This window comes from Gymnoscopelus microlampas (genome assembly GCF_963454915.1).
Source record: "Gymnoscopelus microlampas genome assembly, chromosome: 7".
Lineage (NCBI taxonomy): Eukaryota > Metazoa > Chordata > Actinopteri > Myctophiformes > Myctophidae > Gymnoscopelus > Gymnoscopelus microlampas.
In genome coordinates this window covers 37,821,995-37,834,448 of record NC_139944.1, presented here as the reverse complement: position 1 = coordinate 37,834,448, position 12,454 = coordinate 37,821,995, and the positions used below count along the sequence as shown (strand labels likewise).

Below are 12,454 nucleotides of genomic sequence, written 5' to 3'. Positions count from 1 at the left end.
AATAAATAGCCCACCAGGCTCGCTCACTTTCTCATTTAGTTTTATAATGTTAACTTAATACAGGACTGGAAGGTAATATTGTGGTAGGGACTGTTTGTTGTGGTCAGATCCAGCGACGCTCCCCTAGCCACGGTTGCTGTAATGTGCTCTCATTGGCTGCAGCGTGGATTTGCTCGCAGAATGGTCTCGGCTCCTTTCACACTGTATGATATTGTCTCTTGTCCTGTCCCAGACAGAGATGAATATCTAACAATTTAGATATCTGAAAAGCCGTCGCAGAGCGGAGAATCGCGGCCACATCGGGTCGCAGAGCCTTTCACACACACAGAGCATTTTCTCGCCGATCAAAGGCCGATCTGCGTCAGGTCGGGAGGTTTTGTCGGCGAGCGCCAAGAAATGTCGGCGACAGCAATATCGGACCTAATGTCTTGTAGTGTGTACCTGCCCTAAGTGTAATTTGACAGGCTATATGGATCTGTAAGAGAATAGTGTCTGCACACTGGTGATGCTGAAAAAGCTCTGCCGTATTTTATTGCGTTGTCAACGTTTCGACCACTTAGATCTTCATCAGGTCATATACCTTCGACCACTTAGATGAAGATCTAAGTGATCGAAACGTTGACGACGCAATAAAATACAGCGGAGCTTTTTCAGCATCACCAGAGTGCGGACTCAATTCTCTTTTGTGATGCTTTTACTTGTCTTGCACCTGGGCCACGGATTTGAGTGCACTACCTTCCTCATATATGGATCTGTACCAAGGGGCAAGGCTTGGATATTTACGATGAGGCCAACACGGAAGCTTATGAATGGCCAGAGTGAGGCACTGTTTTACCCTGCGCCGACCTGAAGTGTCAGAAAGAATTTATTTTAGCGCAAGTGAATGGGTTTTTGACAAACTTTAGACTAGATTTTCTTACCGTAATAAAAATTGTCATAAATTCTATATGCTTCCAGTCGCTAGTTTAAAGTCTCCTTTCAATCATCATGATATGCGTTTTGCTAAATTATGGTCCCATTTATTCTAAAATTGACGATAAAGTAGGCTATGCTCCAGGAGGGGCGGGATGATTTGATTGACAACCTACACAACCAATAGCATTCATTCCCCGCCCCCGCTCTTGATTGACAAGCTACCCAACCAATAGCATTTTTGGGGGTGTTTTCCGGTTCGCTGGTCACGTGTCTGGTCTCAACCAATAGCGTTTGAGTTCCGGCGTGGCCAACTGTATATATTAACGATGGAGGAATGCATGTTCCTGAACTATCGGCTTCATTTTCGTTCTGTAGAAAGCAGGGGAGTGGCATTGTCCATTAATTTATACAGTCTATGATCTGTACCCCTTAATTCCAATCACTAAGATCCGCATCCATCAAGTAACACAACTTGCACTTTTAAAGAGAACTTGCACAGATTGCAAAAACTGTATAAACACACCTATGTTTATCTATCTGAATGAGTCTGTCTGTCTGTCTGTCTGTCTGTCTGTCTGTCTGTCTGTCTGTCTGTCTGTCTGACTGTCTATATCTATTCACCTTACTTGTTTGTTTTTTGTTTGTATGGTAGGTATGGACATGATTTGATGGTAATTGTATGTAACACTGTCATCTACTGGACATACATTTGCATAGATTGAAATGTCTGCAGTGAATTTGTTTGTTTTTGTCATTGCACTTTATTCTTTGCTTGCAGGGTTTTCACAGATACGAGGTACTTGCTGGCTGCCACCATTCACAGGCAACACAGGCATCAAAACTGACATCCAGATCATATCTCTCATTTTAACCTCATAATTACCTCGTAATTACATTTTAATTCCGGGTCACATACTGTAGCAGCCAGCAGCCCTTGAATCTCTGTTTCAAAGTCTTTAGTCGTGAAATATATTTTGTGATAGCTACAGTTCAAAGCAAATGGTCATGCTTATTGCTCTGCCTGATGTCAAAGTCATAGTTTGTTGTAACTGGCTTGCTCACATATAAGATGTGTTCTTCTCCCTCTCGACTCTCATCTGAACAGACCCGACTGTCCAGTTGCTCCTGATCAGGACATCAGGTGATTAGTGGGTGGTCTTGCCCCATATTTAAGGGAGGCTGAATTAGAAGAAGCTCTCCCTCTCTCTCTCAGATGAAGCAGCTTTATTTGTTTAGTTTACAACACTGTTCTAGTTTAGGGGAGGGAGGTCTGGGTCCGATTGGGCCCATTGTGTAGTTTTGCCAGACCTCCAGACTCCCAGACTGTAAATAAATGTGTTTTCCCATATGCACTTTGTGCAGTATAGCTTTTTATGTTCTAAATCAGTCTGAGTATTACTCTGTTTTACTGTAACATTTTGTTTGCACAATAGGCCCTTGACAGCATCAGTAACTTGTGCATGTTGTTTTCATTTTGTCATAACACTTGGTTGCACAGCTCGATTTGTTTCTTGGTGTGTACAATAAAATGTCAGATTTGTTATTTGTTATTTTTGGAGTAACACCTAGATGGCAGCATTGTGTGGGGATGGCGTTGTGGTTTTGTGAGTTTGCTGCCTTTGATTGTTGGGAGTTTATTTGTTAGTAACTGGTCCTGTTTTCTCATTTCAAATTGTCTGTGCTGCCATGGAATTTAATCTGGATGATTTTGTTAGTGGCCCAAAACTTGTGACATATTAAAAGGGTGTGCTGAAGCAAATCTTAGTCATTCCAGATAGCTTTGACATTTCTATCAGTAGGCAAGATAAGAAACAGCCAGGTGAAAAAGGATTGGCTTGTGACTGCTTTGGTGGAACATGAGCTTGTTGTCAGTGTGGTGTCTGCACATTTAAAGAAGGAAAATGATTGTAATCTCAAAGTAAGAAAGTTTGAGGAAGAAACTAGGCGTGTTGAATTTAAATGTATTAGAAATTAATGCAACCACGTTTCCACAGGCTCCACTCCGTAGCCTTCATCTGAGACTTTATCACCTGCTTTTGAAGTGAGTAGAAACATTTGCCTCGTTCCAGTCTTTTGTGGTGGGTGTGGATGTGTCATTCTGTGTTGTGATAATAATGTTTAAATGGCCTAGAGACGCGGACACTCTTTCTACAGTCCGTATACTCAGTGGTAAAGCTCAAGACATTTACACAGCATTATCTCCTGAAGATGGCCTTGATTTAGTTTTCTTGAAATCAAGATTGACAAACAGAAGGCAATGGGGCCAGATGGTAAAAATGGTAAATAGATTTGCATTTATACAACACCTTTTCTAGTATTTCCAACCACTAAATGCATAAGTAAAAGTAGAAGTACTCATTATGCAGAATGTCCAATTTCACAAGTTCAATATGTATATAAATCTTTTGAAAATAGCAGATCTACAAACTCACGTTGTGAGCTTGTAGATCTGCTATTTTCGGCAAATATATAAAGCTAAAGTGGTTAATGCATGTTTTATAATCAACTTTTTGTACTAGAGTAAAAGTACAATATTTGCCTCTGAGATGTAGTGGAGTAGAAGTAAAAGTATTGAAAATTGGAAATACTCCAGCAAAGTAAAAAATACCTCAAAATTGTACAGTACTTGAGTACATGTACTTGTGTTACTTTCCAACACTGCCTCAGGGCTTGCACATCTGAACTAGCCAGTAGCCACTGTGCTAACTTCCACTTAGCCCAGGCTCCAACACGCCCCAAGACTTCCACCATCATCCCCTTCACCCAAAATGCGAAGATCACAGGCCTCAGTGATTACAGACCCGTAGCACAAACACACATCGTCATAAAATGCTTCAAGCAGGTCATCAAGGAATACATCTGCTCCATGTTACCAGCCACACAGGACCCCCGGCAATTTGCACATGAGAGCAACAGGTCCACAACATGATGCAATTGCCATCACATCACATTGCCCAGGACACCTTCCCAATTGGATGCAGATGGAAAATATGTGAGAGTACTGTTAATTTATTTTAGCGGTTTAATACCGTAGTGGCCTCTATTCTCATTCCCAACCTTGAGTGTGAATCCCACCCTCTGCAGCTGGGTCCTGACTTGTTTTACTGGCAGATCCCATGCAGGCATTAACGTTAATTAATTCTTACCTGACCCATTAACACGGGCGCACCACAAGTATGCATACTCAGCCCACTCCTAATGTCCATCTACACCGGCGACTGCAATGGTCAAGCAGAGCTCCGAACGCTATCATTACGTTTGTAGATGACACAATGGTCTTGGACCTGATTACCAACAACTACACCATGGCTTATGCACACAAAGCGGTGCCAAGAGAATAAGTTCGAGCTCAATATTGAGAAAACTAAAGTGCTGATCCTAGACTTTAGGAAAAGGGGTGTAGATGTGCCCCATGTATGAAATTGACCCCGCCAAACAGCCCCAAAGACACGATGCCAGCACTGTTTGACCCCAATGATTGCGAAAACTGAAGTTGAGGGGGCTGTATTTGGCAATACAGATTTGCCTGCCTGTAAATGCCCAGAATGATGCAAGTTGGGAATACATGCCCCACCCGTTTTTAAAATACTTTTTAGAATGGTATTGTTGCATTTTCAAAATACTAGATACTTTGAGTTAAAAAACAAAACCAAAGAAACAACAATCAGTAATCACAGTTAACATTTCCCCCCAAAGAGCTTTGTAGCAATAGAATATTTAATAGTTAATATTTGTCATTTCAATGTGAGAACCAGCACGTTCATAGAATGAAATAGGAAGTGTGTATATTCATTGCATTTTATACACGTTCCCAGAGGAAGTGCTGGGCTACAGTTATGAAATGTACCAAGCTTACATCGCCTGACAAGAGTCTGTCATCCAGCTGAGTACAAATCAGGGGGTGCAGACTGCGGAGGCTGCGACTGCATGAAGGAGGCCTTATCCTACTATAATTCTAGTAACCTCTGTAGTGGTGGTGAGTACGTGAGTGAAGATACCCGGTTCTCCTCACTGGCTGGACCAATTGCTCTGATTTTGCACACAGCCATTGACCATTACCATCTGAACGCAACTGTGAAGCCCGTTTTTCAATTTCATCAAATCTCAGCTTCTTATTAGCGTTTTTGTGTCAAACACTGTCGCCATGGTTACGGGGCTGCCCAGCTATGGGACGAACTGCCTCCCGGGTTGCCAGATCATGTGCGCATATCCCCCCACGGATGCGCTGCGCCGACCGGGTATGGTCTAGTTACATAAGAACACAATAGTGACCTTATTACACTATTGTGTTCTATTACATTATTATTGTTATGATTAACCTTCACTTTAATCACTGTATAACTGGACAGGTCAACATTTAATCTTAGTTGCCCCATCTAATCAAAATACTCTTAAAAATGTTAGAAAATGAATTATGCAATAGTAATAAATGTCATCTTTCACTGCAGATGTTTAGGATATTTGTATTTTGTAAGACACATTTTAATGTTTTTTTCCCCCAACCCTGCTGATAATCGAGATACCTTTAAATATAATATATCATAATAAATATATACTGTATATATCATGTTAAATGGCTCAATATGCAAGAAATCCTTACAATACAAATCACATATCATTTTCAGCCTGTAGAGTCCATCCCAGTGTCATGAACGCACTTGGACCAAGGTGCTGACTGCCATCCAACGTGTTCTCATCTCTATGCATCATAGGAAGCTTAAATAATCATTATAATTACTCCTTAATGACTGGCCAAGGGAATTAATTCTTATCTTTTCTGATAGGTTTGTTATTTTTTGAGAATCTATGCAGGTAAGTATGAGGCAGAGTTATTGACAGCAACATGCGAGAAGACAAATACACCCAACCAAGGATACTTGGCTCCAGTACTCCAATACTTTGGAATGAGGACTATCTTGTTTCCAAACTGTTTCCATCATCTGGGTTGAGCCTAATTCATACTTAACTTCATCGTATGACCATGATTTTCAACTCAGTTGTTTCTTTTCGGCGAGCGACACACTTGTACGACAAAGTATACATTTGGCTGCAAGTCCCAAGCCCATCATGTCATTCCATACAGAACGAAATTTGTTACTCAGGTCCTGGTCATGGCAGAGTAAGTAGATAAATAAAACACCTAAACACAACAAAAGGCTAAAACTGTGCAATAACAACAACTATGTAAAAACAGCAGCATTAAAATCAGCATTTAAAAAACAGTTCATGTGTCACGGTTCAGTTCATAGTGCAGAGTTCATAGATAGTTTTTTGCAGACTGTACGTCCCCTGTGCACTCTTCCTGATTGAGTAAAGTGAATTACAGACCATGTGTCTCTGTTCCCCTTTCACTCTGCCCTCTGTCAGCCAGGGTGACACATTTCCAGAGGAGAATCCGTTTTTGGCCTGCCACAACGCTGCCTAACGCCTTGGGTAAGTACTGACTGCATAAAGCCAATGCATGGGCCACCCACTGAAGACATTTGCTTTTCATGCCTGTAATGCAATCATAATTTGTACGTTCCAACCCGGTGTTGATGATGTACCTCATATAACTGATGTGTAGCTGTCAATGAAATCGTTAATTCTGCGAATATCATAACTTACTGTAGTCATTTATTTTGCAAACAAAAAAAGAAAAATTAAATACATTTTTAGCTTAGCATAGAATTCATGTTGTGAGGAGGGAATCTGGCATAAGTCTTAAGGAAGATGGCTTAATATGCTCTTTTACTTTGACTTGAAATGCTCTGGATGGCAGATATAAATTGTGTGTAGCAATTATTGTATCATACAATAGCTAATGTGTGTATTGTGTAATGCCTGTACTTAACCCATAGACCTGGAACGCATCTGTGTCACATTAGATTTCTTTGGCTATTCAAAAATAGCAGATCTACAAGCTGATAGCGCGGCACCGAGTGCCGCGCTATGACCTTGTAGATCTGCTATTTTTGAAAAATCTTGAAATTTTTTCTTTAAGATAATTTTTCAAAAAACATTTTTAAGAATCGCCTCAGGTCTTAATGGGTTAAGGGGCATGTACAGTATAGGTCGCTACATGCGAGTGCTGTAAAGCCTGGTTTATAGTTTTGTCTATGATGGGGTCGCATTGCCGAAAATAGCTGATCTGTGTGCACTATGAGACAGAAGTGCAAATTTGGTGTTGACGTTTCGTCTTCATCCCATTTAGACCTGAGGCAAGATTCAAAAAACGCTTTCTAAATCCTACCTAAGTTTTCTGAAAGATTATCTTGCTAAATATCGTCTCTGTCAGGCGGAAACCTTGTATGTCCAAAACTTACTTTTCAGGACTCAATTTCAAAAGCATCAGAAGTGGCAGATCTACAAGCTCGAGCTTGAAGATCTGCTACTTTTGATGCAAATATTACCTACTGCTTTAGTATGATCAAGTAGGGCATTCATTTACGAAAAAAAAACACAAAGTTAGAATATTGAGATAAGAGGTTTCTGCCAGACAGCAACGATGTATAGCATGGATTTCTCAGAAAACCGTTAGGATTCGGAAGACATTAGTAGAATGGGCCTCAGGTCTTAATGGGTTATGGTAGTTAACCCTGCTCGCATCCATAATGACTCATTTTAAAGCCCAGCTTTTACATTTGAAATGTATTTTCGACACAATGTGATGACCCAGAAATTATTCAAGTCAAGGCTCCCTGAATAGACAAACGGCTCTCCAAAGAGTCCACATGCAGTCACATGTCAGTGATTTAGGAAGTCAGCGCTGTCTACTTAGTTTTTAACTCTCTAAAAGCCTCAGTCTGCGATCCTACCCTAAACTAAGTGCAGAAACTCCAGTCAAAACGGACTTTTAGAGGTCTTCATCATTACTAATACCTACATATAGCATGTAGGCCTTAGTATTTTTTTCATGATCTGAATCTGCAAAGGGTTCATTTTCCATATCAGTCTTCAATAACGTTCAGTAAATAAATAAATACAAATTGGATGGTGGTTTTAATCTCATCTTAATTTAATAAAACCGTCTTTCCTGGTCATGTGCCCTTATCGACATCTACGACACTCAGTTCTTTCACAGGCCTGGGGGTCACACAGGGAGGGACTGTGTATATCTCCAGCCTGCACCCTCTAATCTGCTCTTTAGGGGCTCCAGGGATTCATACAGCTGCATTGTTTATGCAAAACAATTGACAAACAGTATATTGTTCAGTCTGTCTCTTAGATTATCTTGGTTAAGGGACAAATATTTCAGTATAACAAAATAAGCAAAAAGAAGCATTTTATCGTGTTCCTCTTTTTTTAAATGAGGAAATTCCCTGCAACAGAACAAGGAAGTCAAGACCCTTATCATTCCTGCTCACGGTCACGTAACTGTGACAATAGGCTTATGAAAACCTTTGACATGTACTGCTGCAGGGGACATCAGCCATCGTTTGGAGTAGGAACTAATAAACTACCGCAACATTTACCCTTTCATTATATGATGTTCCTTAGACAAGATTTACAGTAGGGTGTTGGTCAACCCAACAGTGCAGCCTCCGTCTAATCACACCAAAACATTTTATCGAATCTAATAATACAAAGCACTGCACTTGAGCATTGAAGATCTTTTTGTCCTCTCCAGGTCACAACAGCTGAGATGTTGTCATGGTCATGGTTTGCCCTCTTGGCTCTCATCCCTGTGACCTTCAGCGCCAATGCTGGGGTAAAGGTCAAACTAACAGAGAAAGGCCTCGAATATGGTAAGTCAGAGGAAAGCTCATCCCCATTCAATTGACATGCTTTGCTGTCTCCAGAGTCATAAATAATAAATAACATATTTTTCATCCAACTTTGCACGCTTGGCTGTGGACAGGTAAACAGATTGGGATGGCATCTCTCCAGCAGAAACTCAAAAGCATCAAGGTCCCGGATATTTCAGGGACACAACGAGTGAATCCCATTGGCAAAGTCAAGTACAGTTTGTCAAAGTAAGACACGCAACCTAATTCACCACTGCCTTCAAACATCTGAAAGACTGTTAGCCTAATGTAGCCTACTGGTTCTGAAAAGTTCAAAAAGTTTAAGGGCATCAGTCATAAGTGTCATAACAGAGGATTCTCCTGTTCTGTATTGTATATTACAGCATGCAAATAGTTAATCTGGGATTACCTAAGTCTGTCCTGGGGCTGGTGCCGGGGACTGGTGTCAGCCTGTCAATCAGCAATGCCTTCATCAATCTACATGGAAACTGGAGGGTAAAATACTTACGATTCATGTGAGTGGGATTTACTGCCCTCTGAATTTACAATAGTTGGATATCGTTGCAACACAACTGACTTCTCTCTTTCTCACAATAGAAAGGACAGTGGCTCTTTTGACCTGGGTGTGAAAGGACTTACCATCACCACCAGCATTTCTATCAAGAGTGATGAGACAGGCAGACCGACGGTCAGCAGTGTCAACTGTGGGGCCACTATAGGTGGCGCTAGCATCAAATTCCATGGTGGAGCCAGGTATAAACTCTGGAAATATACTACTGAATAAGGAAGTGTAATGTTTGATTTATACTTGGTTGTGGGGCGTGTTGCGCACCGCAAATTGCAGATTGACAAGTTCTTTACAACTTCTGGAATTTCTTGACTCACCATAAACCCCTAAATGTTTCACTTCCTCTTCCAGCTGGCTATACAATCTCTTCAGCAAATTTATTGACAAGGCCATACGGAGTGCACTGCAGAAACAGGTGAGGACTTAAGGGTTTACTTCCAATAATCCTTTTATCTTATATGTATCTTTTGATAAAGTACCCCCATTAATCAACACAGGATATGATCAATATTCATCCTTGAAAAAAACAGAAAAAAAATCAGAGTAAGACAGAGGACCGTGATATTGTTTTTCACAGTAAGATAGCCTTTCATATCTGAATAAATTGGATATTGCCTTTGCCAATAAGAAGTAGGGGGGTTTCATCGCAAATTGCTCTACATCTATTTTCAGATATTTACTTTGATGTTAGCAATCATCAATTTATGACCAGCCAGTAACAATATAGAGGTCCTTGTTCTTTTATTTTGCAGATCTGCCCCCTGGTGGCTGATGCAATATCTGACCTGAACCCTCACCTGAAAACACTCAATGGTAAAACATAAGCTTGCAGAAACATATTCATATAGCTATGTGGATAAATATATAAATAATACATGTTTTGTTGTACATAATGTTACATTGCAGTTCTAGCCAAAGTGGACAATTGTGCAGAGATTGAATACTCCATGGTGGCATCACCGGCTATTTCCAAATCTTCCATAGATTTTAGTTTGAAGGTAAGAGCAAACAGAAACTTTGTATCTCTGTGCATCTATCTGATGTCTGGTCAGTGGTTGCAGGATTTAGTTTGTTCAGTTTCCATCTATCTCTAAATCCATAATTCTATCTCTGGTCTCTCTTTAGGGTGAATTCTACAACATTGGACATCATCAGGAGCCTCCATTTTCCCCGAGTCCTTTCTCTCTACCTCCCCAAGTCAACAACATGCTGTACATTGGCGTGTCATCCTTCACCACCAATTCTGCAGCCTTTGTGTACAACAAAGCCGGAGCTCTCAGTCTGTACATCACAGATGATATGGTGAGCCAGATACTCCTAATCCAAAATAAATCCACTTTCATGATAGATATCAACCTGAATGTCATAGAGTTCTCAACTCTGTCTCCACAGATTCCGCCGAGCTCTCCCATCAGACTGAACACCAGGACCTTCGGAGCATTCATTCCACAGGTAACAGAATTACAGCTCCCTATTATTTCACAATTATACTGTAAGCCTCCCTATCAGTACTTTTGTATCAATGTTACATACTGTATATATCGGGGTGTATGTTTTCAGATTGCCAAGCGTTTCCCAGGTCTGATGATGAAACTGTTTGTAAAGACGGTGAAGGACCCGATCATAACTTTCGCACCAAACAACATGACACTTCAAGTTACCAGTACCATAACAGCATACGCCATCCAGCCCAACACAACGCTGTCTCCTCTGTTTATCCTAAACATGGTATGTTGAACCGAACTTCTCCTTCTACGGCTGTTTCGGTGCAGGGAACCAAATCGGTTTAGTGGGCAATTCTTTTTCTCCAGCATTAGTATAAAAAAATGCCACAACAATATGAACTGGAAACAAATGTAAAGTACTATAAATAACATTAACCTACGACACAGATACCCAGACATCCTGTATTTGAGTGTACTTCTAAAGCTCACCATGTCTTCTTTTATAGGATGCAAGTGTCAGCACTCAACTGCATGTGACTGGGACGAAACTGGCTGGATCGGTCACCCTGAACTCGTGAGTTCCTGTGAAATGCTTGTTTCAAGTTAACAGCGCACATTCACAAGTGCACTCTTTGAACTTCATTATTTTCTGTCTAATTTGCACAGGATGGAAATGACGCTGGGGACTAGTTATGTGGGTGAATTTCAGGTAAGATACATTCAGTACTTAATTGACCGTATTCCCATGGGTTACACTAAATATCTTCTCCAAAAATAGCCAAACTACAAGCTCATAGCGCATCGCGTTGAGCTTTTAGATCTGCTGTTTTGGGCCAAAGTGCCCCCATTGAATAGGGATGCTAGGGTTAAGTGGTTAAAATGTATAATATATGCTCAGATTGTGTGACGTGATCTATTCTTCAGCTTAATCACATAAACCAATCCCCTATTATGCAACAGGTCAAATCCCTTGACAACATCTTTTCAATGGTCCTGAAAGTGGCAGTGATACCCAAGGTTAACGGTGAGTTGTTTGTATGCTAGTCTGTATATGTACATAGTGTACCGTGGTCTCATTGAGTTGCCATAAAGTAGTATGTATTGCAATGCAATTCATTAACGTAAACTTGTTGACCCTCATAGCTCTCCTAGAAAAGGGATATCCTCTTCCTTCTATTGGAAAGATGAAACTTGTGAACGCCCAACTTCAAGTCCTAAAGGTGAGATACTCACCTTTGTGTGGGATCTTTAAAATCAGGCTTTAGAATGGCCTGATGTGTTCTAAGAATTACATACTTTATGATAACCACTACCATTAATATCACACTGATCACTGCACTGCTGTCTCCCTGTCTCTGCAGGACTATGTGCTGATTGGGACAGATGTTCAGTTTGCAGGGTGAAAGGCACACTGGATACTCCCACACAGTAAAATCCTCTGTGTTAATTCAACTCAAAGTGTCAAATGGTACATTTATATCTGCCATCCAGAGGATTTTTCAGCGCAAAATAAAAATGTCCATTGGTGTTAAGTCACCACAAAAGCCAGTGAACAGCTACCATGCACACAAGTAAATTACGGCCACCTTCATACTGTAATGTTTTTTTGTATAATTTTTGTATGTTATTCATGTAATTTACATTTTGTATATACATTCCTGCAAATATTGTTTTCTGTTTTCATGTAAACTGTATAAATAAATAAAACTTGGGTGATACCTATCAACAGGGATTGATGCCATGACAATGAACCAAAAATGCACATCCAAAACATATGGCAGGTGCAGGACAAATAAAGA

At 40.5% G+C, this 12,454-nt stretch overlaps 1 protein-coding gene across 1 annotated transcript; it reads left to right on the top strand.

Annotated features, from left to right (window-relative positions):
* The first annotated feature begins 2,893 nt into the window (after positions 1 to 2,893).
* On the top strand, positions 2,894 to 12,377 carry LOC311048124 (bactericidal permeability-increasing protein-like). The gene is made up of 17 exons (XM_084061175.1): positions 2,894 to 2,956; positions 6,283 to 6,348; positions 8,525 to 8,642; positions 8,756 to 8,870; positions 9,026 to 9,157; positions 9,240 to 9,395; positions 9,562 to 9,625; positions 9,963 to 10,023; positions 10,117 to 10,208; positions 10,336 to 10,512; positions 10,603 to 10,662; positions 10,771 to 10,938; positions 11,162 to 11,229; positions 11,322 to 11,364; positions 11,616 to 11,679; positions 11,799 to 11,875; positions 12,017 to 12,377. The coding sequence occupies exons 3-17, from the start codon at positions 8,540 to 8,542 to the stop codon at positions 12,056 to 12,058; spliced, it is 1,422 nt and encodes a 473-aa protein (XP_083917301.1). The 5' UTR covers positions 2,894 to 2,956; positions 6,283 to 6,348; positions 8,525 to 8,539; the 3' UTR covers positions 12,059 to 12,377.
* The last annotated feature ends 77 nt before the right edge of the window (positions 12,378 to 12,454 follow it).

Excerpts from the sequence above, each read along its gene's own strand:
- LOC311048124 (XM_084061175.1), top strand. The coding sequence starts at position 8,540 with ATGTTGTCATGGTCATGGTTTGCCCTCTTGGCTCTCATCCCTGTGACC. Across the intron at positions 10,513-10,602 it reads TGTACATCACAGATGATATG|ATTCCGCCGAGCTCTCCCAT; the intron begins GTGAGCCAGATA and ends CTGTCTCCACAG. Across the intron at positions 11,365-11,615 it reads GTTATGTGGGTGAATTTCAG|GTCAAATCCCTTGACAACAT; the intron begins GTAAGATACATT and ends ATTATGCAACAG.